At 41.2% G+C, this 26,370-nt stretch overlaps 1 protein-coding gene across 1 annotated transcript in view; it reads right to left on the minus strand.

Annotated features, from left to right (window-relative positions):
- Positions 1-26,370, minus strand: part of LOC132381739 (ryanodine receptor 1-like) — a 500,293-nt gene that overhangs the window by 289,676 nt on the left and 184,247 nt on the right. Inside the window, exon 43 of the mRNA XM_059951310.1 lies at positions 905-999. Coding sequence (XP_059807293.1) covers positions 905-999 — 95 coding nt within the window. The remainder of the gene's footprint in view (positions 1-904; positions 1,000-26,370) is intronic.

Raw genomic sequence — 26,370 nt, forward strand, 5'->3', positions numbered from 1 at the left:
GGTCTGGGATAGATCAGTGATGATCACATTAAGCGGCAGGACCACATATCCTACCCCTTGCTTCTAGCTTCCAATAATTTTGTGTGTATGTAAAAGACAACTGCACACAGGTTTTTTTTCTGATCACTTCAGCCAGAGAAAAGTAAACCTGCCGATTCCAAAAGTCTGATTTGTCCTCTTAAATACGCTTCTTTTCTCTTCAAAACTGAGAACACCTGATCCATTTACTTCAGATTCAGATTAGTTTATTGTTATATACGCCAGGGTGAAACACTTAATACCAGATATTGCAGAGAAAACATCGGCCCTTCTTGGTGAAAAGCAGCAAATTAATAAACTTAATTTATTAAAATTATTAATAAATTAATAATATTAATACTTTATTAAAAGAAGCAGCATGCACAGTGCTACATTCCAATCTGCAGCCCATGAACTATTGTGGGGAAGAGTTACTTTTTTCAATGAAAAGTGATATTATTTTGTTCATATATTGTATCAGTTTTAATGCAAAATGCAGTAGATTTCAGATTTGGCATTGTGTTAAGCACAACAAATTACAAAGTTCGAGTCAAAAGTAAATTTATACTATCCTGAAATTCATTTTCTTGCAGGCATTCACAGTAGAACATAGAAATACAACAGAGTCAAAGAAAAACTACACACAAAGACTGACAATCAAAGAACAAAATAAGAGAATCTGAACAAATACAAAAAGCGTGAATAATAAATAAACAAACAAATACACCAAAAACCTTGAGTCAAATTCCTTGCCATTTATAATTTATAGGATGGAATCCCATGTAGAACTATTCATTATTTTCATTTCCTTCTAGAACTCTGTGAGGTTTAACTTCAGTAACTAATACTGGATAAAAATGCAAGGGTTCCATTCCAGTTTTGTTACCTTTTCCAAATCTGGTTCCCGCAGAGCGAGGGCAAGTTCATTGTTGTCAATGCACGAGGCGGCTGCAACATCCAGTGGAGTAGAACCTCGCATTCCTGAGTGGAATCAATTAAACAAGTCAACAAGTCAGGAATCTAGTTCTTCTGAGGATAATAAAGAAAATCAACTTTAATGACTATTGTACTTCGAATGAAATGGAAACTAAGCAATGCACAAGTTACCTATAACACTTATAAATGATAATAGCAAACATAATTAATTATATGTTCTGTAGTTTTTAATGCTCATCTCACAAACCTCACAACGGCACAGGAAAGCAACTTATGTTCATGATCCGCCACCTGCAAATTTTGCACTATTGTTTCTATAACCAGAATTAAAATAAATGAATTAAATGACGACATTGGGTTTCCCTGTTGGCGGAAGGTGAACATTCTTTCACTGACTGCGAAGAACAAGAATTGTAACGTGTTTATATTTAAGTCTTTGGTCACTGGCAACAGTTTATGTTGATAGTGTAGATACAATGATGTAGATTTTGTTTGCTATCATTATACACTCAGTGGATACTTTTATTAGACACTGCCTGTACCTAATAAAGTGGCCACTGAGTGAATGTTTGTGGTCTTCTGCTGCCGTAACCCGTCCACCTGGAGGTTCAACATGTTGTGCATTCAGAGATGTTCTTCTGGACACCACTGTTGTAACATGTGGTTATTTGAGTTACTGACACCTTCCTGTCAGCTTGAACCAGTCTGTCCATTCGCCTCTGATCTCTCTCATTAACAAGGCATTTTCACCCACAGAATTGCAACTCTCTAGATGATTTTTGTTTTTCACACCATTCTTTGTAAACTCTAGAGACTGTTTTGCATAAACATTCCAGGACATCAGCAGTTTCTGAGATACTCAAACCACACTGTCTGGAACCGACAATCATTCCAGGGTCAAAGTCACTTAGGTCACATTTCTTCCTCATTCTGATGTTTGGTCTGAACAACAACTGAACCTCTTGACCATGTCTGCATACTTCTATGCAATGAGTTGCTGCCACATGATTGGCTGATTAGATATTTGCATTAACGAGCAGGTGTACAGATGTACCTAATAAAGTGGCCGCTGGATGTTTAATGAAAATCGCAACAATTTTTATAGTTTGCAAATGCTAGCCAAATGCTGGTATTCACAATGTTCCATCACAGGATGCTTCTCCAAATGCCTGAAAATCCTGTCTCCAGGAATCCACTCCAATAGTCTGCCCACCTCTGACTCGCTGGTCTCTAATTCTGGGATGAAACTTATTACCTACCTTGAACAGAGGAGTAACATTTACCACCCTCTTATCTTCTGGTACTGCTCCTGTGGCCAGAGAGGATGCAAAGATGAGCATCAAAAGCACAGAAATCTCTCCCCATCCCTTACCTATAGTAACCTAGGATACATCCCGTCTGGCCCTGGGGTCAGTATCACTCTACTTGAGAGACAGTGACCTGCAGATACAATGCTCCTGTCTGATAATCTTTGAAGTTTACAAACAAAATAGGAGCAAAGATTTGTACATCAAGTTTCAAGTTCAAGTTTATTACAGCTGCATAATGCCATACACCTATAAATACCATGAAAATTAGCTTCTTGCAGCAGCAAGGTTTCTCAGTACATTACAAACATGACAAACATAAGTTAGCATTGACATAAATTATATAAAACCTACACAACTATATTAACTAAAATAGATATAATGACATTAGTGCAAAAAAAGTATAGTCGAAGGTTTTTCACATCGGTTCAAGAACCCAGTGGTATTGAGGAAGAAGCTGTTGTTGAGCCTTGAGGTGTGGGTCTTCAGGGTCCTGTACCCCCTGCCTGAAGGTAGCAATGGGAAGAGATTATGATCTGGATCCCACCTTCCTGAAGACAACATCTCTTGATGATATCCTTGATGGCTGGGAGAACTGCACCCATGATAAATCTGACTGAGTTAATTACTCACTGTAGCCTCCTGTGCATTGGAATTTCTATACCAGGCCATGATGCGGTCAGAATTCTTTCCGCTGTGCATCTACAACTTTGTCAAAGTCATCAATGACATGCTGAATCTCTGTTAACGTCTAAGAAAGTAAAGATGCTGGTATGTCTGCTTCATGGTTGCAACGATGTGTTGGGCCCAGAATAGGTCCTCTGAGATGCTGACACCCAGGATCTTGAAGATGCTCGTCCTTTCTACCGCGGATGCTTAAAAGAGCGCAGTGTGTGTTTGTCTGAATTTCTCTCTCTTAAGTCCAGAACTATTTCCTTGACATTACTGATGTTGAGTGCAAGGCTGTTATGACACCATTCAGTTGACCTATCTCACTACCAAAGGCCTCCTTGTCACCAGCTGTGATTCTGCCAACAAACCGTAGTGTTATCACCTCACATAAACCTGAGGTGCACCTGTGTTGATGCTCAGTGAGGAGGAGTTGAGGTTTTCAATCTATGATGAGTGAGGGGGGTGAGGACCCAATTGCAGAAAGAGGCCCAGAGGTGTAGTCTAATGACTTCAAGGCTACTCTTCCAGTTAGTAAGATCAGGACTGCAGTGTGAACCTCTGCATTAAACCATCAACCTCTACATTTTCATCTTTGCATCCTTGCTCCTTATGTTTCTATCTGCCTCAGCCTTAAACATATTTGAGTAATTTTCTTCCTTTGTCCTTTGAGGAAGAGAATGGACTCACCTCAGATGCGTTAAATCAGCAAAGCATATCTTTTACAAAATGATCCCTACTTCCAGATCCGCCCAGAAGAGAAAATGTTCTCAGCAGATCTGTCTATTCAGCACCCTCATGACCTTTGTTTTATCCATTCATTCTAATTTTTCTGTGCTCTAGGGGATAAAATGCCTGTCTGCCCAAGGTGACCCACACACCAATCCATTTCAGTGAGTAAATCTTCTCTGACATGGACAGGAGCGCCAATTCTCAGAACTCCTCTCAATTGATAATAAGCAGCTAAAGGAAAGTGGGTTCTTATCATTTCTAAACCCACTTATGCTCTTTGCAGATACATTTCTCTGGAATAGGTCTCTGGAATTCATTCCCCCGAAGGCTGCGGTAATCAGATCACTGGAGACATTGGGAAAAAAAAAAGAATGATTGTCGGAATTTAAAAGAAAACTGAGGTCTGGGATAGATCAGGCATGACTGCGTTGAAGGGCCAGGCAGGTTGGAGCGGCTAGGTGGCCTAACCCTGGTGACATGTGAGCCAAGCATCTGCACTCTGTCCGCTATAACTTCCTGGGGCTCCTGGTTGCCAACCATTTTAATTCTCCTTCTCATTCCCAAACCACCCTGTCTGTCCTCAGCCACCCACCACAGCAGGGTGACGTTAGATGCACACCATAGAAACAATCCTTCATATTCGCCCAGGTAGTCTCCAACTTGATGGCATGAACATTGAATTCCCCAATTTCAGGCAAACTGCTGTCTCTCTTGCAGCTGCCTGCTACGAGTGCTACACCTGACCCTACACCTCCTCCCTCACTACCATTCAGGGTCTTAAGCAGTCCTTTCAGTGAGGCAACACTTCACCTGTGAGTCTGTTGGGGTCATGTACTGTGTCCAGTGCTCCCGGTGTGGCCTCTTGAATAGTGGTGAAAGCTAACGCAGATTCAGAGACTGTTTCACCAAGCACCTACGCTCCGTCTGCCAGAACAAACAGAATCTTCTGGTGGTCACCCATTTTAATTCCACTTCCCATTTCCATTCCAATATGGCCTCCTCCACTGTCAGGATGAGGCCACACTGAGGTTGGAGGAACAACACCTTATATTCCATTTGGGTAGCCTCCAACCTGATGGCATGAACATTGATTTCTCAAAATTCCAGTAATGTCCCCCACCATCACCCTTCTCCATTTCCCATACCCTTTTCCCTCTCTCACCTTACCTCCTTGCTCCTCCCTCTGGTGTTCCTCCCCATTTTTTTCTTTCTTCCACGGTCTTCTGTCACTTTCCCCAACCAACTTCCCAGCTCTTTACTTCATCCCTTCCCTCCAGGTATCACCTATCACCTGGTGTTTCCCCCTCCCTTTCCCCCATCTTTTAAATTTACTCCTCAGCATTTCTTCTCCAGACCTCCCAAAGGGTTTTGGCCCGAAACGTCAACTGACCATTTTTCCATCGATGCTGGCTGGCCTACTGAGTTGCTCCAGCATTTTGTGTGTGTTGCTCAGATTTCCAGCATCTGCAGACTTTCTCTTGTTTCTGCTACCTCTCTTGTTGGCTGTAACTTATGTAAATGATTTAGATGTGAATGTACAAGGCCTTGTTAGTAAGTCTGTGAATGACATTAAAATAGGTTGCTATGAAAAGTTACAGGTGGTTTCTTGATCAGTGGGATGAGGATTGGCAAATGACCTTCACTCCAAATAAGTGTGAGGAATTGGATTTTGGGAGATCAAACCAGGGTAGGATTTGTACAGTGAATGTTAGGGCCTGGGAAGTGTTATGGAGCAGAGCAACTTAGGATTGCAAGAGCATAGTTAGATAGAGTTGTCAACAAGGCATTTGACATGCTGACCTCCATCAGTCAGAGCATAAAGTGTAGGAGTTAGAAAGTTATGTCGCACTTATATCAGTAATTGGTGTGGCCATTTGGAATATTGTATACAATGTTGGCAGCACTTTTATAGGAAAGATGTTATTAATCTGGAAAGAGTACAAGAAAAGATTTACCTCGATGTTGCCTGGACTTGGTGGACTGAGTTACAAAGAGAGGTTACATAGACTAGGACTTTATTCCCTGGATCATAGGAGGTTGAGGAGGGACCTGGTAGATCACGAGAGGCACAGTCAGGACGAAGAACCTGTTTCCATGCTGTGTGACTCCGTGACTGACTCCTTTAACACTTCCTGATCCAGCCACTTCTTCCCACACCCACGCTAGCTCTCTTCACCCAGTTTCTTTCCTCTTCTCCACCCACTCTATTTACCCATCACCTATTTCCCCTTCCCACTATTATTCCCTTATCCAACTGTCCCACATGCCTACCCCACCTCCCTTATCTGGTTCCATGTTTCCTCTCCTGCCAGATTCCATAATCTGCAGCCTTTTGTTGCCTCTACCTATCTTCTCCCAGCCTGTATCTATCATCTCTCTGCACCTGGATCCACCTATTACTTACAGCTCTTGCCACCCTGTCCCTCCACCTTTTTATACTCTGCTCTTCTTCCATTTAGTTTAGGTAGATAAGAAGGAGTCTTCAGGGTGCAGCAAACGATTATCTGGAAGACACAATAAAATTCTGGAGGAATTCAGCGGATTAGGCAGCATTATAATGGAGAGGAATAAACAAGCATCATGTTGGGTCTTGGCCCTAAATGTCAAATATTTCTTCCTCTCAGTAGATGCTGTCTGGCCTGCTGATTTCCTGCAACATTTTTTTTTAATATGTTACTCTGGATTTCCAGTATTTGCAGAAGCTCTTGTGCTTCTAATCTGCTGGAAGAACCCAGCGTGTCAGGCAGCTGAGTTTCAACCAGAAACGTTGATTGTCTATTTCCACCCCAGCATGACCCACTAAATTCCTCCAGCAGTTTGCTTATTGCTCCAAGCTCCTGCATCTGCAGTCTCTCGTGTCTCCATTTTCTTGTGCTCTGTAACTTCTGCCCTTTCGCTTGCAGCCCGATTAGCAGCCTTCCTAATGTCAAGTTGAGGGTTTCAAGTTCAAGTTCCACTCTGCAAAGATCTGACCCCTTAGTATGGCTTGGACTGCACTGGAGATCGAGGCTGGCATACCAGTGTAGTTTAAGCAATTCCAGGGGGGCAGCATGAATGAGATGGTTTTACCAGATCCCATGGCACAACTTCAAACGTGGGAAAAGAATAACTCCCCTGTGCCCTGTGCCTGATAATCACCTCGTAAGCAACATCACTAAAATAGATCATGTGATTATTATTTTTATTTATGGAAGCTTGGAATGTGCATTTCTAGTATTTCATTGCCTGTAGAGTATTTGCAATGCAAAAGATATGATACCAGTGGATAGTTGATACTGTGAAAATATAAAGCTTATATAATTTTCTTTTACAGCAGTTCACAAATACACACACAATGACACATCCTAATAGACTAAATGAAGAGCAGTTGCTGCTGGCATTTTACATGGAGCAGTTTTATGTCTTAGAAAATATCTCCATAATTTACCATGTCACATATTGTGATGTAAGTTGAGGTTGGATACCTTTGTTGCTGTTTGTTTTTGTGAGGGAGGGGGTTGTGGATTTGGGGTTTTAATGTTCACAAGATCACAAGACAAAGGAGCAGAAGTAGGCCATTCGGCCCATTGAGTCTGTCCCGCCACTCCACCATAAACTAAACTATTCTTCCGTATAGTTCCAATTTCCGGCTTTTTTTTCCATATCCTTTGATACCCTGACTGATATCCCTTGGTACCCTGTCAATCCCCTCCTTAAAAACCATCAATGATTGGGCCTCCACAGCTATATGTGGCAACGAATTCCATAAATCCACGACCCTCCGGCTAAAAAAAATTCTCCTCATCTCTGTTTTAAATGGGTACCCTCTAATTTTAAGACTGTGACCTCTTGTCCTGGACTCACCCACCAAGGGAACCAGCCTTTCCACATCTACTCTGTCCAACCCTTTCAACATTCGAAATGTTTCTATGAGATCCCCTCTCATTCTTCTGCACTCTAATGAATACAATCCAAAAGCCGAAAAAATGCCACGTTCCAGCTGTCATTTTCCATGTGGGCGATCTGTTATTTTTTTTGTACAAGGGAGGGGGTGGAGGGACTGGGGTTTGCAAGTTTTGATTCCATTTCTTTTTTGTGTGGCAGGGGGGGCGGTGGTTGATGTCTTTCCTATCAACAACTCTCACGGTTTTTATATAATTCATGGCTATCCGGAGAAGACAAATATCAGAGTTGATTTGTACATGCATAACTTGACAATAAAATTAGCCTTTCAACCTTTGAAATTGTTTACAATAAAACAGTTGCTGCAATTTTTCATTAGAACCCGCTCAGGTGTCAAAATCACCCAGAAGGAATATGTCAACTTGCAATTAGAATCAAAAATCTATATGATATTTTCAATGCACCAGGCAAACAGTAAAACTGATTTACTGTTTTTCATACCATGATGTTAGTATTCTCTGAAATTAAGTTCCATTGATCTGACTAAAACTGAGCACAATGTAGCTAGTCACGTGGAATAAATGTATTTCAGGATTTCATCTCTTAATTACACCAATTACACTTCTGACAGATGGCTAATTCAACCGTTTCAACTGAAAGCTTTTAGAATTTAAGAGCGACCTTCATTTCATGAAGGGAAACAATTAAAAGCTTTTAAGCAAAGTAGCATCATCAGTGTTAGACCATCACTGATACAATGTTACCCTGGCAACAGGCACTTTACATCAAGAGCTAACAGACACCAGCTGAAAAAGCTTTAAGTATTTAAATACAGAGTGGAATGCCAAAATCCTGCACCCTTTTCAGGCGGTTACACTCTAGAAGCATTCATCCAAAAGCTTTTACTTGAAAGAAATTATGTTAGTCATCTATCATCAATCCTTTTATCTAAAACCTTTTGAATGTGTTCTAAAAGGGTTTTAGAAATGCTTGCCAGAATTTAAAAGCTTTTCAATTAGCCATCAGTCATGAACTCTGAGATAAGATGTTTAAAGCTTCTCCTCACGGATACGCTGATGTATTTCCAAAATGGCAGCTTGTAACAGTGGCAGCAATAGATCAGCTGCTCAAATAGACAAACCAAAGCGATCAAGCAACTGGACTGAGGTTGAAACAAGTGTTCTGATACGTATATGGAATGAGTATTTATCAGATCTTCGAACAGCCAAGAGAAATGCTAAAGTATACGAAAAGATAGCTGAAGAATTTTATGAAGCCACTGGGATAAACCGAGATAAAGATCAAATAAGAACTAAAGTTACTAATTTAACCTTTCAGTACAGGTAAGCATTATAATTGTACTGTAAAGTGTATTAAACCTGAGGAATTGCTTTCTATGAGAATTATTTTCTGTATTATATTGGTACTCCTCATCAATTCTAAAAATAATATCTCTGGAAAATGGCAACATCTCTTTTATTGTTAGAGCAGCTACAAAACTTGGAAATATTATTGAGCGTTTAACGTAAGAGTCTAGAAAGCACCTCTTTTGCAGAATAGTGATGATGAAACTTGCAGCAAATAAAGTCATTCCTCTGCAAAACTGATGCTAACACTTGGATTTCTGCGTATCTGTGTCCAAAATCCAAGCAGATAGAGCCATCAAACTGCCTTCCAGCATTGGAGTCACTAGGGTGTTCAATGAGGAACATCACTTACAGTAAGAACTTGCCTGGACAGTATGCATCACCAGATCACCATATCAGTGAGATATTTTCTCACTGATTTCAATGGAAATAAATGATTTAAGACTTAGAACTACTCTTTCAAATCTTGCCATTTTTTCTACACGTAAACCTCCAGCAGCTTGCTAATTTAAATCATTTTAAGTGTTGAAGGTGTTTGAAATTGGAAGTGCTGTAGATATTTTAGTTTTTTTCCAAGTATTTTTTGTCTTTCATCTCATTTAAATGTGCTTACATTTTAAAACCATTTTTACATCTTTTAGAAGTATTCAGAAAGGGAATGCTTTTAAAATGTTTTCAGTGTTTTAACAAACTGAATCTGGAGCATGATTTTGCTGATTGAACAAAGCTAGCTTTGATACCACCTCTTTATACCATCAGCTTCTTAATATACAAGACCTTACAAAGTGAATTTACCCAACAGTCCATTCTGGAAGATTTGTTAATTTTAAGGCAGCTTTTCCTTGAAGTGTAAGTTAGATTGCTATTCACAAAATCTTCCGAATTATTCTTTAGATTTTGGTTTAAAAAAACTTAAAGAATACGCACACTCAGTGATTCAGGAACAGCTTCTTCCCCTCTGCCATCCGATTCCTAAATGGACTTTGAAGCTTTGGACACTACCTCACTTTTTTAATATCCAGTATTTCTGATTTTGCACATTTTTAAATAATCTATTCAATATACATTGATTTACTTGTTTATTTATTATGTTTTATTTTACTTATTTTTTCTCTCTCTCTGCTAGATTATGTATTGCATTGAACTGCTGCTGCTAGGTTAACAAATTTCACGTCACATGCAGGTGATAATAAACCTGATTCTGATAGAAGTTCTGTGGCATTGCATTAGACTTCCTGTATACTTACGCAATGAAATTTCATCATAAACTGCGTTAAGTTTGTGTGCTGGTACCATAGACTTTTGTTCCAAGGTCTGTATGCTGTACAGTGCTCACATTTAAAACTTTTTGTGCAAACGAGATCCACACACCAAAGCAGCTGTGAATCAGGCTTTCTTCTCTGTTACGGGGTATCAGATTTTACACTGTCTATTACTTACATACTCACTCATGTTGTGTTCTTCGTGTTCGCACCCACCTTACTATTGGCGGCCTTGGGCCTTACACGTGTCTGACCACTCATGACCCTGTGGTAGCCTCTCCAATCGTCGCCCTTCCACCCAGAACTTGACGCAATTATAGACCATCAATTCAAATGCATATAGCTTTTCTGCCACATGTACGCAAAGATCAATTTTTCAGTTGCACAGCTTTTTGATTGAAAGATGCTGATCTAGAAACAGAAACACAACACAAGGGACAGCAAGCTGCCCCCGTTTGGCTCCTGTAGCCTGTTCTATTATCCTTTGATATTATCCCAGCGCAGTAACAACTGCTCTCTTTTCAAACCCTATCTGTCCAGAAATCCATCTTTGGTGAAACTCTGACAATCTGGCATCCCTGAAACTTTTAGTACTGTACAAGTGGATTGTCTAGACTACTGTCTATTACACCACCAAACACACCTCAATTTCATCTTTTTCTTTTAACACAATGTGTTGTGGTATAATAAGTTTTCCTGTGAACACTGAGTTTAAAAAGAACAGGAAATGTACATGCATTCCTGATCCGAGGTCTGGCCACAAAACTACCCTGATTGCTGATCTATGGGATTCCCCACCCCGATTTCCATCCATGGCAGACTCTGGCCCTGGGCCCACATCTTGCATACTCCAAGGAGGAAACCAGCTGCTGAACCATCAGGATTCTGATACACTGCACTTCCTCAGTGAGCTGGCCATTCACAGCTTTCATTCCAGAGAGGGAGAGTCAGGAACTTCCTCTTATAACTAAACTCAATTGGACTTGAAACATGGAAAATCGGTTTATTATTACATGCCATCCAAGCATCATTTTATCACATTTTCTCTTCATTCCCTTCCCATCGGGCAGAAGATACAAAAGCCTGAAGGTACAGAGGCTCAGGGACAACTTCTACCCTGCTACTGTAAGACTGTTGAACAGTTCCCTAGTACAGTAAACTGACCTTCGCTTTTCCTGCATAAAGGTTTGCTGATTGTCCCGAATCGGATGCCATCTCTCCAAGGGTTGGTAGATCCTGTTGCACAGAATCCGCACCACTGATGACAGACTCACCGGCCTGTAATTTTCTGACTTGTTTTTGCTACACCTTTTAAACACTGGTGCTCCAGTACCCCAGAACCTCACCTGTGCCCAAAGATGAAGCAAACAATTTCTGCAAGGGCCTCTGCAATCTCTTCACTAGCTTCCCACAATGTCTGAGTATGTCAGACTCTGGGTATTTATCTACTTTAATACATTTTAAGGTAATTCAAATTTTAGTGAATTTTCTCTGCACTCTCTCCAGTGCAATCGCGTCTTTCCTAATGTGTGCGACTAGGAATGTACAAATATTCCAGCTGTGCTTAACTAATGTTTTATAAATTTAGGGCTGACGCAGGGCTTCAAGACAAAGCACTGGCAATTCCTCACCTCCTACACATTACCTGACCTGTTAAATTATCTGGGCTGTCAAGGTTGTTGCTTTGTTAGAAGTGTTTCCATATAACAATTACAGCAGGAAACAGGCCGTCTTGGCCCTTCTAGTCCGTGCCGAACGCTTACTCTCACCTAGACCCACCAACCTGCACTCAGCCCTTAACCCTCCATTCCTTTCCTGTCCATATACCAATCCAATTTCTTTTTAAAATGACAATATCGAACCTGCCTCTACCACTTCTACTGGAAGCTCATTCCACACAGCTACCACTCTCTGAGTAAAGAAGTTCCTCCTTGTGTTACCCCTAAACTTTTGCCCCCTTACTCTCGACTCATGTCCTCTTGTTTGAATCTCCCTTACTCTCAATGGAAAAAGCCTATCAATGTCAACTCTATTTATCCCCCTCATAATTTTAAATACCTCTATCAAGTCCCCCCCCCCCCATCAACCTTCTACGCTCCAAAGAATAAAGACCTAACTTGTTCAACCTTTCTCTGTAATTTAGGTGCTGAAACCCAGGTAAACTTCTAGTAAATCTCCTCTGTACTCTCTAATTTGTTAACATCTTTCCTATAATTCTGTGACCAGAACTGTACACAATACTCCAAATTTGGCCTCACCAATGCCTTGTACAATTTTTAACATTACATCCCAACTCCTATCCTCAATGCTCTGATTTATAAAGGCCAGCATACCAAAAGCTTTCTTCACCACCCTATCCACATGAGATTCCACCTTCAGTGAACTATGCACCATTATTCCTAGATCACTCTGTTCTACTGCATTCCTCAATGCTCTTTACCATGTATATCCTATTTTGATTAGTCCTACCAAAACTTACCAGCATTAAACTCCATCTGCCATCTTTCAGCCCACTCTTCTAACTGGCCTAAATCTCTCTGCAAGCTTTGAAAACCCACTTCATTATCCACAACACCACCTATCTTAGTATTATCTGCACACTTACTAATCCAATTTACCACCCCATCATCCAGATCATTAATGTATATGACAAACAACATTGGACCCAATACAGATCCCTGAGGCACACCACTAGTCACTGGCCTCCAACCTGACAAACAGTTATCCACCACTACTCTCTGGCATCTCCCATCCAGCCACTGTTGAATCCATTTTACTACTACAATATTAATACCTAACGATTGAACCTTCCTAACTAAACTTCTGTGTGGAACCTTGTCAAAGGCCTTACTGAAGACCATATAGACAACATCCACTGCTTTACCCTCGTTAACTTTCCTAGTAACCTTTTCAAAAAATTCAATAAGGTTTGTCAAACATGACCGTCCATGCACAAATCTATGTTGATTGTTCCTAATCAGACCCTGTCTATCCAGATAATCATGTATACCATCTCTAAGAATACTTTCCATTAATTTACCCACCACTGACATCAAACTTATAGGTTGATAATTGCTAGGTTTACTCTTAGAACCCTTTTTAAACAATGGAACCACATGAGCAATATGTCAATCCTCTGGCACCATCCCTGTTTCTAATGACATTTGAAATATTTCTGTCAGAGCCCCTGCTATTTCTACACTAAATTCCCTCAAGGTCCTAGGGAATATCCGGTCAGGACCTAGAGACTTATCCACTTTTATATTCTTTAAAATCACCAGTACTTCCTCTTCTTTAATCATCATAGTTTACATAACTACCCTACTTGTTTCCTTTACCTTACACAATTCAATATCCTTCTCCTTAGTGAATATCGAAGAAAAGAAATTGTTCAAAATCTCCCACATCTCTTTTGGCTCCACACATAGCTGTCCACTGATTCTCTAAGGGACAAATTTTATCCCTCACTATCCTTTTGCTATTAAGATAACTGCAGAAACCTTTTGGATTTATTTTCACCTTACTTGCCAATGCAGCTTCATATCATCTTTTAGCTTTTCTAATTTCTTTCTTAAGATTCTTTTTGCATTCCTTATATTTCTCGAGCACCTCATTTACTCCATGCTGCCTAAACTTATTGTAGATCTCTCTCTTTTTCCGAACCAAGTTTCCAATATCCCTTGAAAACCATGGCTCTCTCAAACTTTTAACCTTTCCTTTCAACCTAATAGCAACATAAAGATTCTGTACCCTCAAAATTTCACCTTTAAATGACCTCCATTTCTCTATTACATCCTTCCCATAAAACAAATTGTCCCAATCCACTCCTTCTAAATCCTTTCGCATCTCCTCAAAGTTAGCCTTTCTCCAATCAAAAATCTCAACCATGGGTCCAGACCTATCCTTCTCCATAATTATATTGAAACTAATGGCATTGTGATCACTGGACCCGAAGTGCTCCCCAGCACCTACCTCCATGAAGTGTTAAACTTATTTTAGTTTCTGGTTGACGTAAAGTATTCCTTTTTGCCATATCAAAATTTGGAAGAAATCTTTTCAAAACCTTATCCAACATGTATCCTTAAAACAGACCAAGACAAATTATTATGCCATTTCTTTCACTGCCATTTGTAGGACTGCTTTTTACTTTAAGACAGTAATTTAAATAGCAAGGAAGCACATTGGCGTGTCTTAGATTTATTAGGGATATCAAGATAAAAGCAAGCTTTCTTTCTTTTTGGAGGACATGATAGAAATACAACTTGCATTAAATGGAAAGAAGTAGCATAAGATGGATATATAGATACAAATATTCAAAAGCAGAGCTACATAAGGGAAAACTAGAATTCTTGATGCATATGTGTGTGAAGGAGATAATAGGATTTTCCTGCAGTTTCGGCTATCTACTTATTTCAGGTTTATGGAGTCTAGAAGTAGTAAAAACAGGCCCTTTGACCCATCACGCTCATGCTAAAAAAAGTTTTTTTACACACACAATGGGTGTAACTGCTGTGATGAGGCCACACACAGGCTGGAGGAGCAACACCTTATATTCTACCTGGGTAGCCTCCAACCTGATGGCATGAACATTGACTTACTGATTTTCTGGTAATTGTTCCCCCCTCCTCCACCCTTCACCCTTCATCATTCCCATTCTCCTCCCTGACTTTATCTCTTTCCCTGGCCATCACCTCCCTCTTCCCTTTCTTCCATGGCCTCTGTCCTCTCCTGTCCGATTCCCCCTTCTCCAGCCCTTTATCTCTTCCATCAATCAACTTCCCAGCTCTTTCCTTCACCCCTGCCTCCTCCCGGTTTCACCTATCACCTACCACTTTGTACCTCTTCCTCCCCTTCCCCACCTCCTTACTCTGACTTCTCATTTTTTTTTTCTCCAGTCCTGAAGAAGGGTCTCAGCCTGAAACTTGAACTGTTTACTCTTTTCCATAGATACTGCTTGACCTGCTGAGTTTCTCCAGCATTTTGTGTGTGCAGCTGAACTTCTTGCCCATTTATACTCATCCCCTTTGCCTATATACTAGGTCTATATCTTTCTACCACTTGTCTATATAAATGGCTGTCTAAATATACCTTGGTGATTGTAACTGACTTCACTTACGCTTCTGGCAATGTGTTTTAAATATCAATCACAATTGTGTGTTTAAACAAAAAAAATTCTTTCAAAAACACAAGAGATTCTGCAGATGCTGGAGATCCAGAGTAACACACACAAAATGCTGGAGAAACTTAGCAGATCAGGTAGCATCTATGGCTTGTCCCCTAAAACCCTCACTAATTTTTATATATTTATATCTTATATATTTTTATTTTCATATTATAATTATGATTTATAATTTGAATTTTTATTATATTTACTTCGATTTGTACTTCAGGGAGAACGAAGCGCAGAAACAAATATCGCTGTGATGATTGTACGCTCTAGTATCAATTGATTGGTGACAATAAAGTATAATGGAATGGTTGGTGCTAATGAAAGGTCTCAACCCAAAATGCTGATTGTTTATTCCTTTCCGAGTATTAGGCAGGAACAGCTATTTTGGGGCATGTTCACGTCTGATATATGGAGGGTGTGTAATGACCAACTGAAGAGAGTCCAGGGCGGTCCCAAGTAAATTTACTATCAAAGTACATATATATTCAGTGACCACTTTACTAGGCACAGGGGTGTACCTAATAAAATGGCCACAGGATTTGAAACCAGCATGGTCTTCTGCTACTGTAGCACGTCCACTTCGTGGTTCAGTGTGTTCTGTATCCAGCGATGCTCTTCTGCGCACCACTGTTGTAACGTGTGGTTATTTGAGTTACTGTCGCCTTCCTGACAGCTTGAACCGGTCTGCCCATTCTCCTCTGAGCTCTCTCATTAATAAAGGATTTTCGCCCGCAGAACTGCTGCTCCCTGGATGTTTTTCTTTGCACCATTCTCCGTTAACTCGAGAGTTATGTGAAAATTCCAGATCAACAATTTCTGAGATACTCCAACCACTCTGTCTGTCACCATAAGCATTCCGCTCCCAAAATCACTTGTATCACATTTCATCCCCGTTCTGATTTTAGGCCTGAAAAACAACTGAACCTCTTGATCATGTCTGCCTGTTTTTATGCATTGAGTTGCTGCCACGTGATCAGCTGATTAGACATTCGCATTATTGAGGTGTACAGGAGTACCTAATAAAGTGAGCACTGAGTGTACACGTCACCAGATACTACCTTAAGATTCAACTTCTTGCAGGCCTTTACGGGAAAATAAAGAAATACAGTAGACAGGTATGTTGTGTCAGAAGGAAGGACAAGGATGGCAAGGTAGGGGAACCTTGAATGGGGAAGTGGATAAATTTATTAAAGAAGGAAACACGAAAAGGTTTAGAAAATTTAAAAAAAAATCAAACCGAGCCTTAGGGAATTATAAAGAAAAAATCATGACCTCCAGGGACCTGCCTAAGAAGAATTGCATTCCTCACCATTGAGAAAGTTGGGGGCAGTCCAACAAAGATCCACAACATTTTATAACAAGAGAATAACTTATTTTGTCAATTGTTCAAGGTTATACTAAAAGCAGATTAAAGAGCATTTTCCCAGGAAAGGGCATATATATCAGCATCTCAAAGTCATTACTCTTAAGAAAGAATTAGGTATTAGAAGGATATTTTATTTTTTTATTAAGATACAGCACAGAGTAGGACCTTCGAGCCATGCCACCCAGAATCCCCCAACCTCACTCTAGCCTATTCACGGGACAACTTGCATTGATGAATTCACCTACCCACTGGTACGTCTTTGGACTGCGGGAGGAAGCTGGAGCACCCGGAGGAAACCCACATGGTCACAGGGGGAGCATACAAACTCTTCACATGCAGTGGTGGGAGACAATCAGAGAGGCAGAATTAAGACGGAGAGCTCTGAGATGCAATTTGAACTGGTACTAAGTATTGCTGGTTAAATGTCTCCTCTGCTTTTAAAAAAAGATCAGTAATTCTGAAGTTGCAAGTCAATTGAAAGATCTTATTTACATTGTGGAAAAATTTGCATGGTTTGCCATTATAACTTGTTTGAGTTATTTTGGATGCAGATGACAATGCTTGCTCTTCATATGCGATTAACTCTATTAGCTTTATTCTCAGCATAATAATTTTCTCTGTAGTTGGGCACCTTAATTACCTGCTAATACTTTCTAATCCTAGTACCTCATTACTTTACTCTTCAGGATAAGAAAAGGGATTAGTATTGAACCATTGCATATTTCAGTAACTATTCACTATATAGAACATAGAAATCTACAGCACAGTACAGACCTCTACCCACAATGATGTGTCGACCATGTAACCTACTCTAGAAACTGCCTAGAATTTACATAGCCCTCTATTTTCCTAAGTTCCATGTAGCTATCTAAGAGTCTCTTCAGTGACCCCATTGTATTTGCCTCCACCACCGTCGCTGGCAGAGCATTCCACGCACCCACCACTCTCTGTGTGGGAAAACTTGCTTCTGACATCTCCACCATAACTTAAAACTATGCTCCCTCGTGTTAGCTAGTTCAGTCCTGGGGGGAAAAGCCTTTGGCTATCCACATGATCAAAGCCTCTCTTAATCTTGTACCCTTCCATCAGGTCATAATGAGGCCACATTCGGGTTGGAGGAACAACACCTTATGTTCTGTCTGGGTAGCCTCCAACTTGATGGCATGAACATCAACTTCTTGAACCTCGGCTAATGACACCCCCCATCCCCCTGCCTCACCATTCCCCATCTTCTTTTACCCTCTCTCACCTTAACTCCTTGCCCATTACCTCCCTCTGGTGCTCCTCCCCCCTTTTCTTTCTTTCATGGCCTTCTGTCCTCTCCTATCAGACTTCCCCCCCCCCCCACCCCACCCCAGGACTGTATCTCATTCACCAACACACTTTTCGGCTCTTTACTTCATCCCTCCTCCTGGTTTCACCTATCAGCTTGTGTTTGTCTCCCCCTCCCCATATCTTTTAACTCTACTCTTCATCTTTTTATTTCTCCAGTCCTGCTGAAGGGACTCTGCCTGAAACATAAACTCTACTTGTTTCCATAGATGCTGCTTGGCCTGCTGAGTCATTCCATCATTTTGTGTGTATTGCCTGGATTTCCAGCATCTGCAGGGTTTATCTTGTTTGTGATCTCCCTCACGGGCCCCACTCTCCCCCATAATCTCCCTCACTGGCCCCACTCCCTCTAATATCCCTAAATGCTCACTCTACCCCTAAGTCTCCCTCACACCCCCAACTCTCCAACATATGCAAATCATATTCTACTCTTTAAGAAAGGAGGAAGGCAGCGAAAAATAAATTATAGACCAGTTAGTCTGACCTCAGTGGCTGGGAAGATGTTGGAAGCAATTGTTACGGATGAGGTTATGGAGTACTTGGTGACAAGATAGGACTAGAGAAACCCGCTGGAATTCTTTGAGGAGATTAGATTACAAATAGGATAGATCAAGGAGATGCAGTGGATGTTGTATATTTGGACTTTCAGGAGGTCTTTGACAAGGTACCACATGTGCGGGTGCTTACCAAGTTCAGAGCCCATACTATTACAGGAAAGTTACTAACGTAGTTAGAGCATTGGCTGATTGGTAGGAGGCAGCGACTGGGATTAAAGGATCCTCGTCTGGTTGGCTGCCCTTGAGTAGCAGTGTTCTGCAGGGATCGGAGTTGGGACCGCTTCTTTTTATGCTGTATATCACTGATTTAGATGGTGGAATAGATGGCTTTGTTGCCAAGTTTGCAGATGATACGAAGATCGGTGGAGGGGCAGGTAGTGTTGAGGAAACAGGTAGGATGCAGAAGGTCTTGGACAGATTAGGAGAATGGGTAAGAAAGTGGCAAATGAAATACAATTTTGAAAATGCATGGTTATGCACTTTCCTAATGGAAATGATGTACAGACTATTTTCTAAACGGGGAGAGAATCCAAAAATCTGAGATGCAAAGGGAAAGCTAACTTGGAAGTTGAGTCTGTGGTGAGGAAGGCAAAATGCAAGGTCAGCATTCATTTCAAGAGGTCTTGAATACAAGAGTAGAGATGTGATGCTGAGACTATATAAAGCACTGGTCAGGCCTCATCCTGAATACTGCTTTAGGAACAGTTTTGGGCTCCTTATCTAAGAAAAGATGTGCTGGTAATGGAGAGTGTCCAGATGAGGTTCACAATGATGATTCTGGGAATGAAAGAGTTATCATATGAGGAATGTTTGATAGCTCTGGGTCTGTACTCATCTGACATTATTAACAGTAACTCTGACATAGTTTTTCTTCCAAGCAGAAAATCGACCACACAAACCAGTTTCATTCATCTAACTAATTCATGAATAGTCACAGTTTTCCCCAGGGCAGGGGAGTCTAAACTAGAGGTGAAGGAGAAAGATTTAAAGGGGATGTGAGAGTCAAGATTTTTTCCCACCACACAGCAGTTGGTGTACATTTGGAACAAGCTGCCAAATTGGTAGAGGCAGGTTGAATGAAAACATTTAAAATACACTTGAATGGGCACATGGATAGGAAAGGCTTAGAAAGGGATCTAGTCTAAACACAGACAAATAGGACTGGTTTAAGATCGGCATCTTGGTCAACATGGATGAATAATGCTGACCGGCTTGCCAGTGTGTTCTGAGACTCTCAGTCTCTATTCCACACATAGAATTATTATTCAATGTAAGAAAATTATGGATGCTGCAAGTTTAGCTAACTTATTACTGCAAATGATAATCAGTGGTTCCTGCCTATGTGCTTCTCAGATCTTAATTTTGCTGATCAAATTACCATGTACATCGACATGATGTACGATATATGATTTTATTGCAGTCATTTGAGAATCTTACTAGTTTGAATATACAGTATATGTTAACTGTATAATGACTTTATATTGTCTACAACTGCAATTTACTCTGCATTGTTAAAACCTACAGGAAACAAACGGTATTTCTTTACCATGTAATTGCTTCTGAATCTTTCTCTTTTATTGTGGCAGACGAGTTGACTTTTGATTTAATTTTATAGATGAATAAAACTTCAACATTTAATCATGTTAATATCCTTATTAATGAAATTTTGATACTAAACTTGCTTATTTTCATTGAATGTTATGATAAAATACATTGAACTATAACTTTGTATTTCAACTAGAAAGCTCAAGGCTACGTGTGGAAGTGCAGCTTCCTCTTCATACTGGCCCTATTATGAAGCTATCCACAGAATGCTTGCTCAATTCTCTGGTCAGGATGAACCCAGTGTATCTGAGGATATAACACAATTACCTTCAGCAACCAAATCAGAAACTCCATCACCCTCACTGAAACAAACATTTCCAAATGATGATGTCGTGATATCCGAGGGAAGTTCTTGTGAGTCTGACCTCACGGAAAATTCATCCAGTTTTCATTCTTCACAACTGAGGTAAGCCAAATGTAATAATTTGACATTTTTAGTTATGGGATCAATCCCAAATTGGAGTGAGCAAAATGCTGGAGGAACTCAGCAGGCCAGGTAGCATCTATGAAAAAGAATAAACAGTCGATGTTTCGGGCCGAAACCCTTCCTCAGAACTGGAGAAGAAAAAGGGTGAGAAGCCAAAGTAAGAAGGTGGGGGAAAGGGAAGAAGAAGTTCACAGTAGTAGGTGATAGGTGAAAGCAGGAGTGGGGGAGGGGTTGAAGTAAAGAACTGGGAAGTCGATTGGTGAAAAAGATAGAGGTGAAGGAGGGGGAATTTGATAGGAGAGGTTGAAGGCCATGGAAGAAAGGGAAGGCAGAGGAGCACCAGAGGGAGATTATGGGCAAGTAATGAGATAAGGTGAGTGAGGAAATGGGAATGGGAAATGATTAAGGAAAGCAGGAGAACAATTACCAGAAGTTTGAGAAATCTATGTTCACGGCATCAGGTTGGAGGCTACCCAGATGGAATATAATGTGTTGCTCTTCCAACCTGAATGTGGCCTCATTGTGACAGTAGAGGAGGCCATGGACTGGCGTGTCAGACTGAAGTGATTTGGGTATAATGGGACTCTGCTCTCAATTGTTTTCTCCCCATATAAAATTGCCAGTTACTTACAAACTTAGGGTTGTTACAATGGTTTTGATTGGCAGCCATTATTTGCATTTCATTTGTTGATTTCTAAGGAACCCTTGGGACGCAGTGACCATAATATGATCAAATTCACCCTGCAGTTTGAGAGGGAGAAGATAAAGTGAGATTTATCAGTATTACAGTAGAGTAAATTGAATTATATTGGCATGAGAGAACAGCAATGGCTGGTGTTTCTGGGGGCAATTTGGAAGGCACACAATATATATATATCTATATATATTCTAAAGGGAAGATGAGGCCATTTTTTGCTCACAAGGAAAGTCAAAGCAGCATAAAAGCAAAAGAGAGAGCATATAATATAACAAAATTAGTGGGAAGTTAGAAGATTGGGAAGCTTTTGAAAACCAATGGAAGGAGAGAAAAGCTTAACTAATAAAGGTAAGCTAGCCAATAATATAAAAGAAGATAAAATATTTTTTTCAGATATAAGAAGAGTAAAAGAGAGGTGAGAGTGGATATTGGGTAGCTGGAAAATGACACTGGAGAGGTAGTATTGGGGGACAAATGAATGGTGGACAATCTTAAGTATTTTGCATTGGTCTTTACTGTGAGAAACACTAGCATGTATGCCAGGAATTTGATAATGTCAGGGGGAATAAGTGAGTGTAGTTACTATTACTAAAGAGAAGGTGCCTGGGAAGCTGAATCGTCTGAAGGTAGGCATGTCACCTGGGCCAGATGGACTATACACCAGGGTTCTGAAAGAGGTAGCTAAAGAGATTGTGGAGGCATTAGTAGTGATTGTTCAATGATCACTAGATTCTGGAATGGTTCCAGAGGACGGGACACTTTCAAATGTCACTCCACTCTTTATAAAGGGAGGAAGCCAGAAGAAAGGAAATTTTAGGTCAATTTGTCTGACTTCAGCGGTTGGGAAGATGTTGGAATCCATTATTAAGGATGAGGTTTTGGGGCACATGATAAAATAGGCCTCCCTCAAATTCCAACCTTACTTCTTCTGAATGCTCTCCACTCCCCCTGCACTAATCATAACCCCACCATCAAACCCCCAGATAAAGGGGGTGCTGTAGTAGTTTGGTGGACTGACCTCTAACTTGCTGAGGCCTGATGACAACTGTCAGACACTTCTTTCTTACCCCTTGAACAGGATTCCACTAAGGAGCACCAGGACTTTGTCTCCCATACCATCACCGACCATATTATCTCTAGGGATCTCCCATCCACTGCCACCAACCTTGTAGTTCCCTCACCCCACATCTCCCATTTCTACCTCCTACCCAAGAACCATAAACCTGCCTATCCAGGTAGACCCATTGTTCCTGCCCCACTGAACTTATGTCTGCATACTTCGACTCAGTTCCTGCCTAGATCAGTCCCTTCCTACCTACATCCATGACATTTCACATGCTCTTGATCTTTTCAGTGATTTCAAATTCCTTGGTACAGATCACCTTATTTTCACTGTGGATGTCCAGTTGCCATACACCTCCATCCCCCACCAGGAAGGCTTCAAAGCTCTTGGTTTCTTTCTGGACACCAACCAGTTCCTCTTCACCACCACTCTCCCCTGTCTGCTGGAAATTGATTTAATTTAAATTCTTAATTTCTCCTCTGGCTCCTCCCACTTCCTTCAAACAAAAGGTGTAGCCATTGGCACTCACATGGGTCCCAGCTGTGCCTGCCTGTTTGTTGGCTATGTCTATGTTCCAAGCCTACACTGGTATCACTCCCCAACTTTTCCTACGCCACACTGATGACTACATTGGTGCTGCTTCTTGCACACGTGGAGCTTGTCAACTTCATTAACTTTGCCTCCAGCTTCCTCAAATTTACCTGGTCCATTTCTGATACTTCCCTCCCATTTCTCTATCTCTGGAGACAGCTCATCTACTGATGTCTATTATAAACCCACTGACTCTAACAGCTTCCTGGACTACACATCTTCCCACCTTGCTACTTGTAAAAACTCTGTCTCTTTCTCTCAATTCCTCTATCTCTGCTGCATCTGCTCTCAGGAGGGGGCTTTTCATTCTAGAGATGTCCTCCTCCATCAAAGAAAAGGGCTTCCCTTCCTCTACCATTAATACTGCCCTCAACAGTATCTGTTCCATTTCACGCATGTCTTCCCTCACCCAATGCTCCTGCCACCCCACCAGGAATGGGGTTCCTCTTGTCCTTAACCTTGCAAGTGGAACAAGTGCTACACCTGCCCCTGCACCTCCTCCCTCACTACCATTCAGGGCTCCAAACTGTCCTTCCAGGTGAGGTGACACTTCACCTGTGACTCTGTTGGGGTCAACTATTGTATCCGGTGTGCCAGATGTGGCCTCGGGTATATCAACGAGACTGGATGTAGATTGGGAGACTGCTTCACCGATAACCCAAACTCCGTCCATCAGAACAAATGGGATCTCCCAGTGGCCACCCATTTTAATTCCACTTCCCAATCCCATTCCGGCATTTCAGTCCATGGCCTCCTCTACTGTCGCGATGAGGCAACACTCAGGCTGGAGGAGAAACAACTTATATTCTGTCTGGGTAGCTTCCAATCTGATGGTGTGACATTGATTTTTCAAACCTTCGGAATGCCACCATTCCCAATTCCCATTTCCCTGTCTCACCTTATCTCCGTATCTGCCCATCACCTCCCTCTGGTGCTCCTCACCTTTTCCTTTCTTCCACGGCCTTCTGTCCTCTCCTGTCAGATTCCCCCTTCTCCAGCCCTGTATCTCTTTCACCAATCAACTTCTCAGCTCTTTACTTCACCCCTCCCCCTCCCGGTTTTACCTATCACCTTGTGGTTCTTCCTCCTCCCCCCACGCCCAACTTTCTTACTCTGACTCCTCATCGTTTTTTCTCCACTCTTGCTGAAGGGTCTCAGCCTGAAATGCTGACTGTTCACTCGTTTACATAGATGCTACCTCGCCTGGTGAGTTCCTCCAACGCTTTGTGTGTGTGTGTTGCTAGGACAAAGTCAGCGTGGTTGCCTGACAAATCTGTTGGAATTCTTTGAAGAAATAATAAGCAGGAAAGAGAAAGGAAGTCAGTGGATGTTGTTTACTTGGATTTTCTGAAGACCTTTGATAAGTTGCCATACGAGGCTACTTAGAAGAGTCCATGCCATTGCAGGAAAGATACTGAAATGGATAGAGGATTGGCTGATTGGCAGATGGCAAAGAATGGGTATAAAGGGGCCCTATTCTGGATGGCTGCTGGTGACAAGTGGTGTTCTACAGGGGTCTGTATTGAGACTGCTTCTTTTCATGTTATGGATGATGGAATTGATAGCTTTGTGGGCAAGTTTGCAGATGATACGAAGACAGGTGGAGGGGCAGGTAGTGTTGAGAAAGAGAGTCTGCAGAAGGACAGACAGATTGAGAGAATGAGCAAAGTGGCAGATAGAATATAGTGTCAGAAATTCAATGATCGTGCACTTTGGTAGAAGGAATAAAAGCACGGACTATTTTGTAATTGGGGAGAAAATTCATAAATCTGAGGTGCAAAAGCACACAAGAGTCCTTGTGCAAGATTCCCTAAAGGTTAACTTGCAAACTGAGTTGATGATAAGGAAGGCAAATGTAATGTTAGCATTCATTTTGAAAAGAATAGAATATAAGAGCAAGGATATGATGGTGAGGCTTTATATTACATTGGTCAGACTGCATTTGGGAGTATTATGAACAGTTTCAGACAGCTTATCTTAGAAAAGCTGTGCTGGCACCGGAGGTCCAGAGAATGATCAGGGGAATGAGGATGTTTGATGGTCCTGGGCCTAAACTCACCGGATTTAGAATAATTGAGAGGGGGGAGTCCTCATTGAAAGCTATTGAATATTGATAGGCCTAGAAAGAGTGGATATGGAGAGGATGTTTCCTATAGTTGGGGGGGGGGGGAGGAGAGTCTAGAACCAGAGGGCACAGCATTAGAATAGAAGGATATCCCTTTAGAACAGATGAGGATGAATTTCTTTGGCCAGAGGGTGGTGAATCTGTGGAATTCAATACCTCAGAATGCTGTGGAGGCGAAGTTACTGGGTATATCTAAAATGGAGGTTGATAGTTTCTTGATTAGTCAGGGTTTCAAAGGCTATGGGGAGAATGCGGGAGAGTGTGTTGAGAGGGATGATCAATCAACCACAATAGAATGGCAGAGCATTTGATGGGCTGAATGGCCCAATTCTGCTCCTATGTTTTATTATTTTCAATGGTGTGCATGTAATTCACACAGAACATTGGGAAAGCTATCACAGAACCTAATGCTGAGCACTGTTTCTCAGAAATACTCTAAATTTCTATCCTGGTGCTAGTTTATTTAATCTGGATCACAGACTTGCAGTTACACAGTATAGAAACAGTCCCTACAGCAGAAATCACTCACACTAACTAATGTGTTTTCCTGAGCTAGTACCATTTACCATATCCCTCTCAACCTTTCCTATCCATTCACCTGTCCACATGTCTTCAAATGTAATCACACCTAAAAGGCTCTGAAGCATTCGGGCAACAGTTTCTTCTCCCAAGCTATCAGACTCCTCAATACCCAAAGCCTGGACTGACACCTTGCCCTACTGAACTATTTATTACTTATTGTAATGCCTGCACTGTTTTTGTGCACTTTATGCAGTCCAGTGTAGGTCTGTAGTCTAGTGTAGCTTTCTCTTTTTTTTATTATGTAGTTAAGTCTAGTTTTTTGTACTGTGTCATGTAATACCATGGTCCTGAAAAAAGTTGTCTCATTTTTACTATGCACTGTACCAGCAGTTATGGTCAAAATGACAATAAAAGTTGACTTGACTTTTGGCAGCTCATACCTACCACCATCTATATGGAGAAACTTGCCCTTGAGGTCCCCATAAAAACTTTTCCCTCTCACCTTAATCCTGTGCCCCTTAGTGTCAGACTCCCCTGGGAGAAAGATTATTAACCTTTATTCCCCTTATCTACGTTGACAGGCCTTAGTCTGGCTGGAGGTCATTAATAGTGTTAATTGTACAAAGGGATTCTGGGGTCCAAGTCCTTGAGGATGTTGCACTAGTTGATAAGGTGCTAAAGATGACATAAGGCAAGCTTGCCTTCATTAGTTGAAACTTTGAGTTCAAAGGTCTGGAATTGT

The sequence above is a fragment of the Hypanus sabinus genome, chromosome 26 (genome assembly GCF_030144855.1).
Source record: "Hypanus sabinus isolate sHypSab1 chromosome 26, sHypSab1.hap1, whole genome shotgun sequence".
Taxonomy (NCBI): domain Eukaryota; kingdom Metazoa; phylum Chordata; class Chondrichthyes; order Myliobatiformes; family Dasyatidae; genus Hypanus; species Hypanus sabinus.